At 42.9% G+C, this 17,600-nt stretch overlaps 2 protein-coding genes and 1 long non-coding RNA gene across 19 annotated transcripts in view; 1 reads left to right on the plus strand and 2 right to left on the minus strand.

Moving 5' to 3' along the window:
- Positions 1-17,600, minus strand: part of SLC19A3 (solute carrier family 19 member 3) — a 45,558-nt gene that overhangs the window by 14,096 nt on the left and 13,862 nt on the right. For 2 of the 17 annotated variants that reach the window (XM_025463295.3, XM_025463308.3), the window contains exons 1-3: positions 13,739-13,933; positions 12,373-12,484; positions 5,218-5,368 (exon numbers count right to left, since the gene is read on the minus strand). The gene's annotated coding sequence lies outside the window, so the exon portion shown is untranslated. Of the gene's footprint in view, positions 1-3,584; positions 3,744-5,217; positions 5,369-6,354; positions 6,499-6,662; positions 6,778-12,372; positions 12,485-12,589; positions 12,948-13,097; positions 13,262-13,738; positions 13,934-15,437; positions 15,519-16,520; positions 17,222-17,600 lie in introns of those variants that run through there. The other 15 variants (XM_025463297.3, XM_025463299.3, XM_049101396.1 and 12 more) reach the window with 15 other exon arrangements.
- On the minus strand, positions 9,775-12,353 carry LOC125753668 (small cysteine and glycine repeat-containing protein 7-like). The gene has a single exon (XM_049101404.1). It carries the CDS (start codon positions 10,699-10,701, stop codon positions 10,393-10,395), a length of 309 nt encoding a protein of 102 aa, XP_048957361.1. The 5' UTR covers positions 10,702-12,353; the 3' UTR covers positions 9,775-10,392.
- Positions 14,020-17,139, plus strand: LOC125753670 (uncharacterized). Its single transcript, XR_007406025.1, has 2 exons — positions 14,020-14,215; positions 16,971-17,139. It is a non-coding gene; the product is annotated as an uncharacterized LOC125753670 (long non-coding RNA).

Consider the following 17,600-nt stretch of genomic DNA (forward strand, 5'->3'; position numbering starts at 1 on the left):
TGTAGCCAACAAGAGCAGGTGGAGGAAAAGAACGCTGGGCATTAGCTTTTGCTTCACTCTCAAGCAAAAGTGGCCCCAGGCAGGGTGCAGTCTCCCTGCGTGGCCTGCCCAGTGTACTAGAGAGCACCTACTTCTGACCCAGTTACACCACCTGCACACATGCAGCGCATATGGCCCCAGTAATAAATGGCCACGTGCACTGCTGGCCTTTCCATATGACCTTGCATGAGCTCTGGGGAACGCAAACACCTTTGCACTGGGAAGTGACCCATCTAAATTACTTGGGAAATGATGTGTTCCGTTCTCTTTTTGATGGCTAAGAAAATGATGGTGATTTTTCATTAAAATTCATCAGGGACCTTTTAGCAAGTCTCTGGTCGCTTCTCTCAATCCCTACCTGCAGTCTATTTCTGGAAGGCCACTTATTTTTAGTGCCGCTTCCCTTTCTCTGGTTAGTGTATCTAAACCAACTTTGTTTTAAGACACTCATAGACTCATCTCCATCTCCTAAAAAATGTAAGGTTTACTTGTGTTTCAACTATGACTGGGGTGGGCTGGGGTGGCTTCTCATTGTTTTTGTTTTTATCTTCCTTGGAACAAATTCTTATCATGCATTTCTAGTCTCTTGCTATCAGAGTTCAAGTTTTCATCTCCTCTTTCACTCCAATTCTTAGCATATTATTGACTTTTTCCCATTTTTATCATTCTTTAAGCATTTCTAGTCTCTTGCTATCAGAGTTCAAGTTTTCATCTCCTCTTTCACTCCAATTCTTAGCATATTATTGACTTTTTCCTATTTTTATCATTCTTTAACTACATCTTTAAATCTTTCCAACTGGCTTCAGGTCAATGTCTTTTCCATATGATTCTGCATAGCTTTAATAATCATCACAAGTATTCTTTGATTTATAATAGTGTCCCTGAAATGCCTAGTTTTCTTATATTGGCTGCAGGAGAAATTCATTTATCATCATAATTCTATGGTATAGGGAAAAGGAAACTTTATTTTTATTGTTGCCAGGATCCCCATTTGTACTGAGTTGCAAGGTAAACCTGGAACCTACATTTCCTGGTTGCTGAAGTCTACAGCCATCCCCTTGGCTGTATTTCCTTCAGTTAACTAACTTAGAGACTCATTGTGTGAACTAAACCTTTTCCATATTTGTGCACATAAATATTTTCTCATGCATTGCTCATCTATGCCCTGAAGAACCAGACTGGACACGTGCCAATGTGGACCTTATCTAACTCACAAGCACTGACAGTGTCCTATTTCCTAAACAATAGGCTATACATATGTACTGGTAAGTTGTGGTCACAAATATTTCTAAGTATATATTTACATTGGTGCAGAATAGGCAAGGATAATAAATAATAAACAATAATACAAAGCAAGAACTATAGAGACTGGTACAAGTTGGTGGGCCTTCTCTCTCCTTGAGGCCTGAGTAGACTTCTCTAGCTAGGGGGACCTTTGGGGACCAAATTCTTCCACACACTCTGAGAAGATGGGATTCTCCTCCCACAATGGAAGCCTTTAGAGCTGTGGGTTCCCTGATGCAGGGGACAAGATGACATAGTCAAAGCAAAGACCATTCGCAAACCTGGTTTTCCAAAGGTTCCAGAGAGCCTAGAGTATCAGGACCTAGTCAGTGGAAAGGAATCATTTTATCAACTCCTTTTCCATGTTTGTTTAGAAGACACTGCCAGAAGTAATTGAGGTGCTAATAAATCTGGAGAAAATTATCTGGAATCTCCAGTCTCCACCCAATTCCTGTCCAATCCTCCCTACTAAACATCCCAGTCATCTCAGAGAGGGTGCCTGACCAGGCAAACCGCATCTGAGAATGGGCTGGTCTCATTTTCACATTATTCTCCAGAATCTTTACTTCAGTCAAAACATCAATTTCAAATAACCGAGCATCAGGTTGGTAAATTAAAATAATCATGAATCTCACCATCTCAAAATGGCAAAGGACTTGGACAGCTGGTCAAGAGATACAACATTTGCAATGGGTTTTCTCCCCAAGGTCCAAGGCCCCTTTAAAAACAGAGTGATGGCCAGCATTTGTTCCATTTTCCCAAAACTCACCTTTCAGGTTTTTCAACACTGCTGGAGCCAAACCCCTCACCAGACAGAAGCAAACCCAAAGTCTGATGACTGAAAACTGAAATATATGCTTGTCACGGACAGCAGAGTATAACAGCTAGTTATGCCTCTCAATCTACTTTCTGCTCACGTAGAAGAGACTAGAACTTTGAGTGAAACATCCAAATAAAGAGAGGAGCTGCAGTATGCGTAAGTCAAGGTACGCTGATGCTGGAGGGAGGCACATTCCAGGGAATTGCTTAATTCTCAATCCTCTATTGCAAAATCAGGATCAGAGGATGATTTCACCAATTTCTAGAGAGCTATTGTATTTTAGCCCTCATCTTATTTAAAGGGCATTTCCCTGACCTCTACCTCACTCTATACACAAAAACCACTTTGATGTAATCAACTCTACGAACCATAAAAGTATCATCTAGAAGAAAACAGATCACTATGAACATAGGCATTGAAAACTCTGTCACTGAACTGATAAAAAGGACTCAAAAGAAAATAAATCAATAAATTGGATTTTATCAAAAAACTGTTATCTGCTTATCAAGAGATACCATTAGGAAAATGGAAAGGAAAACCACAAGAACACTCTACAACCACTAGAATGCCTAAGCACAAAAAAACCTAGCAAACCAAATGTTGGGAACGATTTAGAATTTGTACGCACTCCTTGTGGGAAAGTAAAATGATACCAACAACACTTTGGAAAACCATTTGGCACTCTAGTCAAGAAAATTCATAAACTCACAATGGTGAAAAAAAAAAACAGGAAGCAACTGAAATGTCCATTAAGAAGTGAATGAGTAAACAATATCATATATTTAAGTAATGAATACTGATTTTTATCAGCAATAAAAAGGAATGCACTATTGCAAAACTTGGGTGAATATTTAAAGAGTGATGTTCTGCCAAAGGCTCCACACACAAAACTGTGATTCCATTAATGTATGTAAAGTCCTAAAACCAGCAGAACTACTCTGCTGTGATGGAAACTGGATAAGAGTTTGCCCAGGGTAGGAGACAGGGGAGGAACCGACTGTAGTAGGGCACGAGAGAACTTTCTGGAATAATGGAATATCCTATATCTTGATGAGACATAGATACATGGGTGTACATCTTTATAAATGCTCAAACTTAAAATCTATACTTCATATTCTATGTAAATTCTACTTCAAGCAAAACAAAAACAAAAACAAACCCCATTCTATTCCACCTCCCCATCCCCTACTCCTTAAAAGCATTTCACTGTGTGGGACTCTATGCAGCCCTGGACTTTTCTTACTGTTGGAAGCACTAAGGGTTTTCCAAATTCTACATGGCACGATGTGAAAACAGAACAGCATCTCTCTAACCGGGTCTGTCCTAGAAGATTTAGAACAGAAACTGTGCCCACAAATCAAAGCTAGGACAAACTAACAAACTTGGGAAGTCTGGCCACATGTAACATTCTTCGAAATAATACAGAGAGAATCAGAGTTACCTGCGCCTTTCGTGTTCTGAGTTTATTTCTCTCTAGAACTGAGTCCAGTTTCCTGCCTTCAGATCCAACTCCTGCTCCTTCCTGATGTCCCCTGCTGGGAGTCCCTGTCACAATACCCCTCCCTCTCCTTGGAGTCTGGAGTCCTTCAGAACTGAGCTGTCAAGAGCAATGGCTTTATACACTAAAGCCCACCCCCTTCTGAGGGCTTGCAACACCTCTTCCGCGGCCACCCTCTTCTGGAATCTCATTAGAAAAAAAAAAAATAGAGAAACAGATCTTTGTGAAAGAAACACAGGCAGGGAGGTAAACATACCAAAAACATTTTTTTCCTGAATGTTAGAATTAAAATAATCTAGTTTTTTCTCAAAGTTTGTATTAAGGGACTTAGAATCTCAGAAAACTGGAAGTAGTCTTATTACCTACCAACCACTCATAAGCCCCCTCTCCACAAAAAACAAAACAAAACAAAACAAAAACAAAACACAAACAACAACAACAACAAACCATGACAAAAGCAAACACTAGAGAACCTTTGCTGAAATGAAGCTTTCTACACAACTTCAAAAAGTATGAATTAGGTCTACATATTCAACATGCTGGCCAGAATAGTTCTCCTTTTGGTCAAAACCACCACAAGAGTAGATACAAGATCTTTAAAACACTTCAGATTCCATTTTGTCATCTATGGCATCATTCTTTTTTGCTGGTGTGAAACATTTGCTGATGAATTAATCATCCTGTTCTGGGCTGTTTCTTCTCTATATGTCTTTGATTAGATCGATCTAGCCTCAGGTGTGGCTCAAGGAATAAAACCAGTAGACAGCTTATAGGGAAAGTCAACTGACCAAGTCTAGCCACTGAAATGTCATGTAGGTAACTAGTCCGATGCAAGGGGTATGTGGACTCAGGCAGGAAAACATTTGTGCTTCAGGGAAAAAAAAACAAACAAAACAAAACAAAACAAAACAAAAACAACAACAAAAAAAACAACCTGCATAGTTTGAGTTATTTTACAACTATATGAATTGTAGTGACCAATGGCAATATGAAAGAATTCTTGTCTACAGACATGCAAAGGAATTCTATCCAATGAGGGGACAGCCCTGTGCCCCCACCCCCACAGAAGACCAGTTTTACCTCTATTTCAATATTCCTGATCTATAAATATACCCATTCTTTGGGTTCTCCTTTGACCAGGTTGTAATGGCCTTACCAGTTTCCCCATTGATGAGTTAACAAGACCTCTAACACATGATCATATTTATATCTGTGTGTCCGTCATCACTTTATCTTTTCCCCCAAACCATCCTTTAATACTTGTTATCATTTGTCATGTCTCTAGCCTAGCCAAATGGCTTCCAATTTATTCCTCTGAACTTAAATGACTTGTCAATAGTTGTTAATTATGGAATATGCTATTTAAAATTTTGACATCTTACTGCAGACTTTCCCAGCTTTAGGCTCCCCCCACCCCCGCCTCTCTCCAGGTTTGAGTGTGTGGTGTCCAGTGTGGTTTGGTGGAAAGAATGAAACTTTGGAGTTGGAAGCTTCAATTCCTTCTAGTCCTACCCCGATTGCAGCAAGTAGCTAACCTCCTGAATTTGGCTTATAAAATGTGGATAACCGTACCCACCTCACAAAGTTGTCTCAGGAACTGCTCAATCTGGTTCTAGGCACATAGTAGTTGCTCAATAAAGCTTCTTTCCCATCTGTGTCCTGCAAGCACATGTAGTAAATTCAACCAGAATGAATACAGCTGGGCACTCATAGTTCAGAGAGGGTCACTTCAAAAAAAAGCACAAGGTAAATAATTTCATTTAAATTCATGTGACTATCTTTGAATACAATTACCATTACCCAACTTTGAGAAACCACGGATGATCTCTGACCAATAATGACTGAGCAAACGTCGTATTTTTGACCATTTCTGCCCCTTCTAAGGCAGTATGAAGAAAAACATATTCGAAAGTTAGTTATGTTTGGGTCTATTTAGAATATGTACCTTCATAAAAACACAGCTTTTTGCCTTAGGAGATACAAATGTGTTCCATCCAGTCTTGGTAGTGGCAAAACAGCTCAGTATGAGTATTTGTAGAAAATATTTTCTTCGCCCTTTACAAAGTTTAAGCACTCCACATCCTCACATGTTTTGCACATTGACAGCAGCAGCAGTGATTTGCCAAATAACTGTTCTACGTGTTATTTGATGAATTAGGTTTCCTCTCCAGAAATATCACTGTAAGGTACGGCTGTGTTTTCCTTTATTTTTATTTATTTTTATTTTTATTTTTTTTGTGTTTTCCTTTAATCCCAATTAAGGGAGGCCTCAGTCTCCCAGGCCTCTTCACTTCAAAGTCCCTTCTCTTTTTCCCCACGGGGGCCTTTCTTCCTTCCATTCTTGTTTTTGTTTGTTTGTTTTTATTGAAGTTCGATTTGCCAACATATAACACCCAGTGCTCATCCGATCCAGTGCCCTCCTCGGTGCTGTCACCCAGTTACAGGCCCCCCCACCTCCCCTTCCACAACCCTTTGTGTTTCCCAGAGTTAGGAGTCTCTCATGGTTTGTCTCCTTCTCTAATTCCACCCCCCCCTCAGTTCCTCTCCCTTTCCTTAAAATTCTTTTCACTATTTCTTATATTCCCTGTATGAGTGAAACCGTATGATGATTGTCCTTCTCCCATGGATTGGGATTTAGAGCCCTGGGCCCAAGCTTCTTTTCAGTTGTGATCTGTGCACGTGGGCGTCACCAAGGGGGATGCTGGCCCCTTACCAGAGTCGTGGTCTCATTTGCTCGACTTTGCAGACGGCTGAGAGCGAGAGTCTCCCCAGGTTAGGGAGGCGAGCCTCACCCCGGCAGGCGGGAGAGCGCAGGGGCCGCAGCGCCAGGCCCAGGCCGCCGGTCCCGGGGCGCGCGATGGAATCCAGGCGGGTCCGGACCCGCCCGCTGCGGCGCAGAGCGCGCCCCGCCCGCGCAGCCCAACCGGGAGACGCGGGAGGGCGGGGAGGAGGGGTGGGGGTGGGGTGGGGGTGGGGGTCGGGGTGTTCCAGCCGGACCTCGCCCCCCGCAGCTAGTCTTACCTAGAGGAGGGGGTATCTGCTCGCCGGGTCGCTCACCGGGGAGAACAGGTGCAGCCCGGCGCTGAAGGTAGCCGCGCACCTGGCCCCGAGGCTCCGCCCACCGATTTGCATATACTAATCACCGGCCTCCCGAACCTTTAGCACCTTTAACACAAGGAGACAATTCCAGGTCCGTGGGCCCACCGGGTAAGGTACCCTGTGTACCGCACCCGAAAGGAGCAACCAAAAGTAATAACCTGATATCTCAATGTGATGAAGCAGGATGGACCGAATACAGTGTGCATCTATTTCTGAATATGTCCTTGCCCATAAGTCCATTTCCTTTTCCCAAAAACTTGCGAGAGAGGTACAGTCAAAAAGCCCATTTTGCACTGAAGAAGGTGAGTCAGAAGTAAACGGAAAAGTCTGGTTTTTGTCGGGGCATCCTGGCTCCAGAGTTAATGTGCTCAGTCACTGTGATTTTATTTTAATATTTTATTTTATTTTATTTTATTTTATTTTATTTTATTTTATTATTGTATTGTATTTATTTTATTTTATTTATTTTATTTATTTATTTTATTGTATTTATTGTATTTATTTATTTATTTTATTTATTTTATTTATTTATTTATTTTATTTATTTATTTTATTTTATCTTATTTATTTTATTTATTTTATTTTATTTTGTTTTATTTTGTTTTATTTTATTTTGTTTTACTTTATTTTATTTCATTTCATTTCATTTTTATTTTATTTCATTTCGTTTCATTTTTATTTTATTTTATTTCATTTCATTTTAATTTAATTTCATTTCATTTCATTTTTTATAAATTTATATTTTATTGGTGTTCAATTTGCCAACATATAGAATAACATTTTCATTTCATTTCATTTCATTTCATTCTATTTTATTTTTAAGGTTGTGAGGAGGTGTGGTTTTCTTGCGCTTTGAGAATTTTCCAACGCAAATAGTTCCAATATTAAATAGTTTTTGTTAAGCGGAGGTTGTTAAACAAAAAAGCGTTATGAAGTTCTCATGGATTAAAATGGAAAAAAAAAAAACCCACCAGAATCCAGTCTTTTTTTGGTTATCTGTTGGTAGAAATGGAAAACCCTCCCCAAAGATAAATACTGTTTGGTTTCTAAGGACTATGACTGGAACTGAGACTGATTCAAAGCTCCCCCACTGTGTTTTGGATCACTGTCCCGTTGGCTTGGGTTTTCTATTTTCACCTTCCTGTGATTTGCAGAAAATCAATTTAGAAATTACCAAGCTACTCATTGAGGGTGGGAGGACCCTGCTCATTGTGCAAGAGTGCCTTTGTACATTGACTGCCGGGTCCTCCCAGAGAACACCAGAATTTCTTAAAGGTCCAGGGTGTCACAATTTCCTGCATAACCTCTTGCCAAGAGAGGACCTCATTTTGGACCTTGAGTTTACGTCTGTGTTTCTTTGATAGCCCTTGGCCATAGTCTAAGTCAGAGAGAGATGATGAGGAATTCATTCATTGGAAGGAATGTAAATACATTGCTGATTAGGTGGTGAGGTCTGGATTTAGTTGTGTATTATTAGCCAGTGGTGGGAGGGGTATGGATGAGGTTATAGATGATAAGAGATTGGCCATGTTGATTATTGTTGGCTTGGGTGATGGTTCTTAGGAATTTATTGTGCTACATTATCCACTTCCGTTTATATTTGGCATGTTCCATAATAAAAAAAAAGTTTGCAAAATTACTTATTTATTAAGAAGCTATTTAGGGGTGCCTCAGTCAAACATCTGGCTTCAGCTGAGATCATGATCTCAGGGTCCTGGGATCGAGCTCCATGTCAAGCTCCCTGCTCAGAAGAGAGTCGGCTTGTCCCTCTTCCTCTGCTTCCCTCTCCTGCTCATAGTCTCTCCCTTTTCATAAATAAATAAATAAATAAATAAATAAATAAATAAATAAATTCTTTAAAAAGGAAGCTATTTATTGAGTGTATATATATATAGTGTTTTATGTTCTAGGCACTTGAGATACTGCCAGTGAACAAGAGAGTGAATGAGAAATCTTTGCTTTGTGGAATGCACATTTCAGTTTTGTGTGGGGTGAGGCAGAGGGGCGCACCATGCGATAAACATGATAAATTCCTGAATTTTATGGTATGTTAGAAAGTGTTAGGTGTTGGAAAATTTAAAAAAATATATAAGAGAGATTTGATGAGGACACAGGATGATGGAGGAGAGGGCTAAGGTCTGAGCACTGGGGTGTCCATGTCGGGCAAGGCCACATACAGGATGTGAGGGGGTCCCCAGGAGGAGGATGAAAAGCTGAGCGATGAAAGTTTACTAGGGAGGGAGGGTGCTCAGTTGTGTCAAATGCCACTGGGAGCCAGGGAAAAACCCCATGGAAAGTGTCAACCACTCACTTGGTTTTTTTACCCCGTAAATGAATTAAGGGACTCTTATTTTGGTGTTCACCAAAGTGGCCGCAGGGATATACACACAGATCTACTTGAATCGGTGACACAGGAGGTGGAGAAAGTGTGACCACAGAAACCTGTATAGGGTCCTATTTTGTAATGGACTTTCTTTCTCGACATCAATTCCTTGAAGGCATAGACTTGTTTTTCTTTAGACCTCTGGCAAGATACCTGGCCTAACAGCAGCACTTACACATGTGCTGAATGAATGAATGAGTAAAATGTACTCAGAGCAGTGGGGTGAAGCACCCCCGCCATGTGGGGCTGTCCAACACGTACACCCAGAACTCGGTTGCAGACAGACAGCAGGAATCAGCTGCAGGAGAGCACAGGAATTTCCCTCAATGACACTGATGGCCAAAATTTCAGGTTCTACCCCTCCCCCCCATAGATTTCTCTCTTTATTGTAAAACCCATTATAGGACAGTGTAGGACCAGTCATCCACTAATTGAAACCTATCCCAGGTCTTTAAATATCACCCTTTGTCTTCTGCTCCATTGGCCTCAGTCATGGGACGGTACGCATCTTGTGGAAAGAGACACATTAGAATAATGTGAATATTTTTTTTTTTTATTAAGAAAGAGTCGCTTTTTTGTTTGCTTGTTTTTTTTAGAGTCATAGAAATGGGAAGAAGTTAGGGAGTGTACAATAGAAGATTTCATCATAAGTAATTTTTTAAAAAATATTTTATTTATTCATTCTTGAGAGACAGAGAGAGAGAGAGAGAGAGAGAGAGAGGCAGAGACACAGGCAGAGGGAGAAGCAGGCTCCATGCAGGGAGCCCGGTGCAGGACTCGATCCCAGGACTCCAGGATCACACCCTGGGCTAAAGGTGGCACTAAACCACTGAGCCACCCGGGCTACCCCATAAGTAATTTTTTTTAAGAAAATGAAATATTAACCCTCATGATTGTACTTTATCAAGCTTATAATGTAAAAAGATGTTAGACCAGGGTGACCGCCTTCCCACTCTCTAAGGCTGACGCTGTACGGTGGTGGTTTATCTTTCCTCCAAACGGAGACAAGATTTCAAAGATGACGGAGAAGAGTTACCTGCTTGACCTTACCCTCTGGAAAATACAGAGAGAGGAAATTGGTGAAATCACGTGGAAGGGAAAGAACCAGCCCTGCAACTTCAGAGCCCAAGGACAGAGTGAGCAGCTCTGAGACATCAAAGCACATAGAACAGGAGCAAGCAGGCAGGCGGGATGTTGGGAAGCCTTACCCAGTGCTCTGCAAGGAGCCCCCCAACAACTCTGGCCCTGGAGGCAGAGCTGAGGGGCCACCTAGGAGCAGCACTGCTTCTTGCAGCAGCACTTCTGCTGGCAGCACTTCCCGCAGCCGCAGCCGCACGAGCTGCACCCGCAGGAGCGGCGACAGCAGCAGACCACGGGGGCACTGCAGCAGCCCCCACAGCAGCCGCAGCAGCAGGGGCAGCAGGACGAGCAGCAGCCCACCCGGTAGCACCTGCAGGTGGTACAGCTGCCCCCGCAGCCCCCGCAGCCTCCGCAGCTACCGCAGCCTCCGCAGCCACTGCTGCAGCCACCGCAGCCACTGCTGCAGCCACCGCAGCCTCCACAGCCACAGCACCCCATGGTGTCAGTAGAGAGGACTCAGGACAGGTGAGGAGGGCGATCAGGAGAGGTCGAGGGGGGTCTGATGATGCCCTTTGCTTCACGGACCCTTATATACTCCATACAGGGCCTGACCTGGGGCACGTGGCCACTTCCCTGTTGTGGTTTCCACCAGCTTCCTGGGCAGAATTTCACAACAGCCTGAATGCATTTCCTCACTGAATTCCTTTGACTTCAGACTTCACGGAATTGCCTGTTTTAGCATTTACCTCTTCCCCATGTTGTGCTTCTAATAAAACAGAGTGTGTCTAAAACGCTTAATCTTGGTTGCATCTAGCAGCCTTCCAGGGCAAGGAGGGGGTGCACAGGAGTCTCACTTGGATGATGGAAGCCCACCCGGTCTGTGAGCATCAGGATCCCTTCTCACTGAGCGATCTGATCGTCTTTCCTTTGGTTACTGGCAAACCTTTCTCTGCTTGCAGATAATCTTTGCTGAATGCGGGAGGAGATGGAATCCCACCTGGGGAAGCTAAGCATCCCCATTTTCCTCTTTTCACACGTTATGAAGTGCTGAGCTAGAAAGTCCAAAACTTTTCTCATTGAGTTTCAGATTCACCATGTCCTTGACTCATGGGTCAAAATATGGGAAAGTTGCTTGGAGAGACATTGCTCTGGGGTTGGAAGGCTTGTAAGGATGTATTCCAAAATGAGCTTCCCATGCTGGCTCATGTCTCCCTGTATTCTGCACTCATGGGGTAGTGGATGGAGCCAAGTTGGCTCCAAGGCTCAGAGAAAGCCATGGTCTCTCCATGCCTCAGTTTCCTTAGTTTAGGTTAAGTCATGTCTATTTTTTTTTTTTTTAAGTAGACTATAGTTTTTAGTTTTAGGATCACAACACATCTGACCTGAAAGTTCTGAGATTTCCTATATACTCTGTGTTCCCTACAGGGCCTCCCCCACCATCAGCATCCTGCCCCAGAGTGGGACAGTTGTCACAATGGAGGAACCTAACTCAACATGCCATTATCTCCCGAAGTCCACCGTTGACTGCAAGCTCACTTTTGGTGTTACAAATTCCTTGAGTTTTGGTAAATGTATAATGACAGGTAACCACTATTATAGTGTCATACAGAGCAGTGTTCTGCGGATTTGTCCCCTTTTCCCCACTAATCTCTGTCTCCAGTTTTGCCTTTTCCAGAATGTCTTATAATTGAAATAATTCACATTTGATTTGAAAAAATATGCAGTTGACCCTTGAAAAATTCAGTGGTTTCATCCATGATGAAATCCATGATTTCATTTCTATGTGGAATTTCTTTTCGATAAATGCAGTATAGTTGTGTAAATGTATTTTCTGTGCCTTATGATTTTCTAAATAGCATTTTTTCTCTAGCTTAAAGTAAGAACATAGTATATTATATATATATACTAACATATAAAATGTGTCATCCATGTTTTATGCTATCAGTAAGGCTTCTAGTCAACAGTAGACTATTAGTAGTTAAGTTTTCTGGGAGTCAAAAGTTATATTTTAAACTGTGTAGGGGTTTGGTGCCCCAACTCTGCATTGTTCAAGGGTCAACTGTATATCATTTATGTCCTACCTAGGGTTTGTGTTGCCAGGCTTAGAAAAATCACAACAAGATCTTGACTACTACTTACTGAGGTACACAATAAAAGTAAGAGACTTACTTTGTCACCAGAGCTTCTATTTCTAGGTTTTGTAGAAGAAAGGAAGTAAGCACAAGTGCGTAGTAGATAAGTCCATTCCGGGTACTTTACTGTGATTACTGTCAGCACAGTCCTAGGAGGTAAATGCCATTAGCAATTCTGGTTCAAAGGGGTCAAGGTACATGCAAAGTGTCACATCTGGGGTCTGAGCCAGGATTCCGACTCAGCTCCGCCTCACCCTGGCTGAGCGTAACAAAGGGACGACCATGTCCCCTCAATTGTAAGATCTGCTCCGTTTTCTCAGAACCTCCTGCTGAAACGTCCAGGCTCCATTTTTCCTTTCAATGATAACTTTGAGATTCAGCATCACTTGTTGGTGATTACAATTAGTTCCTGTCATATTTAATGTATATTGTGTAGAACAATGGTTGCTTGAGGTTACACCCCTCTCCAGAAAGGCCTGGAATGGGTCACATCTGCTCAGTCACCCATCACTCCTGAAGGAGCTCCAGTGTCTCGTTACCACTTGGATCACCTTTGCAAATGTCACTCTAGGTTGCACAGCCTGGGCGAATGGTGCATGACCTTGACTTTCATGACCAAGTTTAATTTCTTGGTTTATTTATAATCAGAAAAATACTGTGGTTGGTCATTAATATATATATATATATATATATATATATATATATATATATATATATATATATAATTAAAGAAAGATACCTCACCACCATTCTTCTTCTCACCTTGAGAGATTTCTGGTCTTATTCAAAGTTCTACTGAGACATCTTGTGTCTATTTCATCATTGCCCACAAAGCATCACGCATCCCTTTCTTGCCACTTTTTCTCCTCCTTTTTCAGTGCTATGATGTGGGATATTTCCCCTTACGTTTCGGTAGGGCTCTGGATCTCGGGAACATATTAATAAGCAATATATTCTTATTAACCAAAGTTACACAGTCAAGAGGTACATAAAGCATATAAAACCAAAAGAGTATATCTTCCTTCCCTCATATGTGGCCTTGTTAAACTATCTCAGCATAGTATAGCTCAGAATGTTCCAGTCCCAGGAGGTAAGATACGAACTTATTTATTACAAGGGACTGAAACACAGCTAGAGATGCACTACTGTCTTTTTTGTTTAAAAGGATCTCATGAGACAGAACGTAAAGACTGCTAACTCTGGGAAACGAACTAGGGGTGGTAGAAGGGGAGGAGGGCGGGGGGTGGGAGTGAATGGGTGACGGGCACTGGGTGTTATTCTGTATGTTAGTAAATTGAACACCAATAAAAAAAAATTTAAAAAAAAAAAAAGGATCTCATGAGAAATTCTTCAATATGTGCTGCTTTGTTGATTTTTTTCATCAAATACTAGAAGATACCTACCTTTCAGCATCTGAAATGAGAGACTGTCCTAATTGCCAGATTGTACACCATTGTCTGTGTTCCTGGCCAGACTGAGCTCCTTGAAGTCTGGGATCATATTTTATTTATATTTTCATCCCTGTGTCAGGAACATAGCGGTGGACTGAGAAAGGGACAGACTGGTGGGAAGTGAGAATGTTGCAATGGGCTGAAAGTTCCCCCCGAAATGCCTAGGCTGAAATCTTACCCACCCCCTCCCCCACCCCCCACCCCCCGCATTGTGATGGTATTAGGAGGTGGGGCCCTCGGGAGGTGATCAGGTCATGAGGGTGGAGCCTGCACGAATGGGATTAGTGCCCATATAAAGGGACTCCTGAGCACTCTCAAACCTCTTTCCACCATATGGAGATACACGGAGAAGTCTGCAACCACAAAGAGGGCTCTCCTCGAAACCCACCATGGTGGCACCCTGATCTTGGACTTCAAGCCTCCCAAACTGTGGGTATTTATAAGCCACCCAGTCTATGGTATTCTGTTAGAGCAGCCCGAACTGAGACAGATGTGAGGTCAGGCAAAGAAACGGGCCAAAGAAGTATCACACCATAGGCTTCCGAACAGATACCAAGGAAGAGGCAGTAGCAGACCTTGGGAAAGATAGGGTCTTCCTACCCAGCCTGGAAGCAACAGGAAGAGAGGGAGAAGAAGGCATGGGATAAGTTTCAACATGACAGGTTTGTCCATGACATTCTCCCAGGCCTGTTTTTATGGCCTCTTTCCTACTTCTTGGAGCGCTGCCTTTCTATTCCCTGCAGCGTAGGTCTCTTGGAAGCCATTTTGAGCTCCCTGGGGAACACTGGTCCATAAACACTTTATGTCCCCAGGTCCCTTTGCCTGGCTTCCTGTCTTTCCAGGAGTGTTTGTGCAGCCAGGAGTCAGAAGACAGGCCCTGCTGGTCCAACCAAGGCACCCTTTCCCTCACCAAGCATCGCTTGTGTTCTCTGTGTTCCCTTTTTCTCCTCCTGTGGGGATGAAAGATAGAACGCTGGGCGGTGCTGACTAGCAAATAGCATAGACTCACGTGGCTTTTTGTTTTGGTTTGGTTTTGTGCTTTGCTCTGTCTACTTCATTTTTTAAAAGGGGCTAGGATTTCGTTTTGTTGGCCTCACTAGTATTTCCTGTGGTTTTCTTACTGTTGACTGCCTGCCTCCCTGGGGTATTGGACACAAAAGAAACTCATGAGAGCACAAGTCAATTTACTCCAACATTTTTTGAGCACTGGCTCCTTGTCAGTATGGTGGCAGGGTCTGTAAGCATAGGTGAGCCCTTCCCTGGCCTCACTCACCAGCCACCCCATGTACTTTGCCCCTTCCTGTCTTAGAGATTCTTTCCAAAGATTTAAAAGGGAAAAAAGAATTTCATACAAAATCCTTTTGTGGACTTCAAGGACTATTTCTAAACTTGCGTCTTTTGCTAGAGTGCTATGATGTGGGATATTTTCCCTTACGTTTCGGTAGAGCTCTGGATCTCGGGATGGGGGGTGCACAATTTTGGCCCTTGAGAGACATATGGGTTGTCATAACTGGGAGAGAAGTTGTCATAACTAATCAGTAGAAGCCAGGGTTGCTGCTTAATATCCTATAATGCATAGGACACCCCCCACCCCCCAACAAGGAGCTATCTGGCTCCGAATGTCAGTAGTGCCAAAGTTAAGAACCCTTACCACTGTTTGATCTTTCCAAAGTATTTTCCGAAGTATTTTCTCATCTACTGTTTCAAAGCGGTAGAGTTGCCTGAGACTCACCTAAAAAAAAAATCTTTCTCAATAATAAAGAAGCATTAGCTCCTGATGCTAATGATGTTCTGTGCTGGAAGGTTCCATAATGCACCATTTTGTACCATTATTTGGTGTGTATTTTAGGACAGGAATGAAGGCTGGGTGTATGGTCACCCATATGAGACCCCAGGAAACATACAATATGGGTCATGTCAATAGCTTTCAAATGTGCCTTGAATATTAATTTAAAAATATATGTACATGGTTAAAATATTTCTCATCATCTATCTGCCATTGTGGGGCATACCATCTTACATGTAGAGTTCCCTCTTAACTGTCATTCGATAAAAACTTCCCAAGCACTCAAATTCATTTTTTCTTCTAATTAGGAAATACTTTTTTTAAGTGCAATAGGAATTGTACCAGAAAAAAAGATGAGTCATTGCAAATATTTACTTGTGCTTTTTAAGCAAGCTCGCAATGTAAAATATACTGTGTGGTGGGACATGGTGACCCGCTTTAGGACTCTGTGGCGGGGAGTAAGATTTTCATTCTTTGGTAAACAATCTCTGATCAGAGGAGCAAGGCTGACTTTGCAGTTGGCAATGATATTTCAGCCTGACACTCCCAGTCTTTGGTGAGAGGACTTCTGGGCTACACAAGGAAATAGCCCCCTAATAATGTTAATTGTTGTTAGAACATCAGACCCTCAGTTGTGCGGCGTGGGCCTTCTTAGTGTGTCCATGGTTGTTGACAGCATCCCCTTTTCCATGGCTCTCAGGAGCCCTTCCTGGAATTTTTAGGGCATTTATTTGACTTAAAAAAATAAATAACCTAATAAATCTAGCTGACATCACAAAAAGGGAAGTAATGAATATATTATGAGATGTTCCCTAGATTGCTGAACTAAATAGCAACAGGGAAGTGGTCATGTGTCTTCCCGCTGCTGCCCCCAGAGCTGGTATATAAGGGGTCCCCCAGTGGAAGGCGGCATCAGACCCCCCTCGACCTCCTGATCACCTTCCTCACCTGTCCTGAGTCCTCTCTACTGACACCATGGGGTGCTGTGGCTGTGGAGGCTGCGGTGGCTGCGGTGGCTGCAGCAGTGGCTGTGGAGGCTGCGGAGGCTGCAGTAGCTGCGGAGGCTGTGGTAGCTGCGGAGGCTGCGGAGGCTGCGGTGGTGGCTGTGGCAGCTGTACCACCTGCAGGTGCTACCGTGTCAACTGCTGCCCCTGCTGTTCTGGCTGCTGTGGCTGCTGCTGCAGCGTCCCCGTGGTCTGCTGCTGCCGCCGCTCCTGCGGGTGCAGCTCGTGCGGCTGCAGCTCGTGCGGCTGCGGCTGCGGGAAGTGCTGCCAGCAGAAGTGCTGCCAGCAGACGTGCTGCTGCAAGAAGCAGTGCTGCTCCTAGGCGGCCCCCCGACCTCTGGGAAGATACAGCAGGTAAATATCCTACTGGTAAAATTTTCTTTCTTCCTTCCAGTCCTCCTGATTTGAATGTCACAGGGGTGACGTGACACTGGTTCTCGGGCTCAGGAGTTTAATACGGATCCCCTGATCCCCGAGATCCTGCCTCTAAATGGAAAACACCAACACACTCCTCCAACCATTGCCAGAGTATGCGCCCAACAAAATAGAGTGATGATTTTTAATGCTATGCTTTCTTGAAATGTCACTGCTGAAATGTTTGTTTCTACTCCTTTCCCCTCTTCTTGTGGCTTCTACATCCTGAATCTCCACTACTTTCTGTTTCTGTAAATCTAAGACAATGATTTTCCTAATAAATTGCATAAAACTGGCATTCGAAGTCTCGCCAACATCTCTCTTGTCCTGACTCGACTGTGTCTTACCCAAGGATGATTACACCCTTCAAAGACCGACCCCTGGTGTTTGTTTGAGATGGGTTTGGAGTAAGTAACGGATAATCTGTCGTTAATAGGTTTTCACATCATGGTCATAATTTGGTGACTTATCAAGGAGGATAGTTAGGATAGGATAGTTATCCTCCTATGCGAGTCAGAAAAAAGACTCTGGTAACATTATATCAATGGACTCTGTTTCTCCACCTCTGGATTCAACTTTTCTAACAGATTTTGATCTTAGTGTCTATAGC

This window comes from Canis lupus, chromosome 25 (genome assembly GCF_003254725.2).
Source record: "Canis lupus dingo isolate Sandy chromosome 25, ASM325472v2, whole genome shotgun sequence".
Taxonomy (NCBI): domain Eukaryota; kingdom Metazoa; phylum Chordata; class Mammalia; order Carnivora; family Canidae; genus Canis; species Canis lupus.

Bases quoted from the DNA above. Each gene is read 5' to 3' on its own strand.
- LOC125753668 (XM_049101404.1), bottom strand. From the start codon at position 10,701: ATGGGGTGCTGTGGCTGTGGAGGCTGCGGTGGCTGCAGCAGTGGCTGC.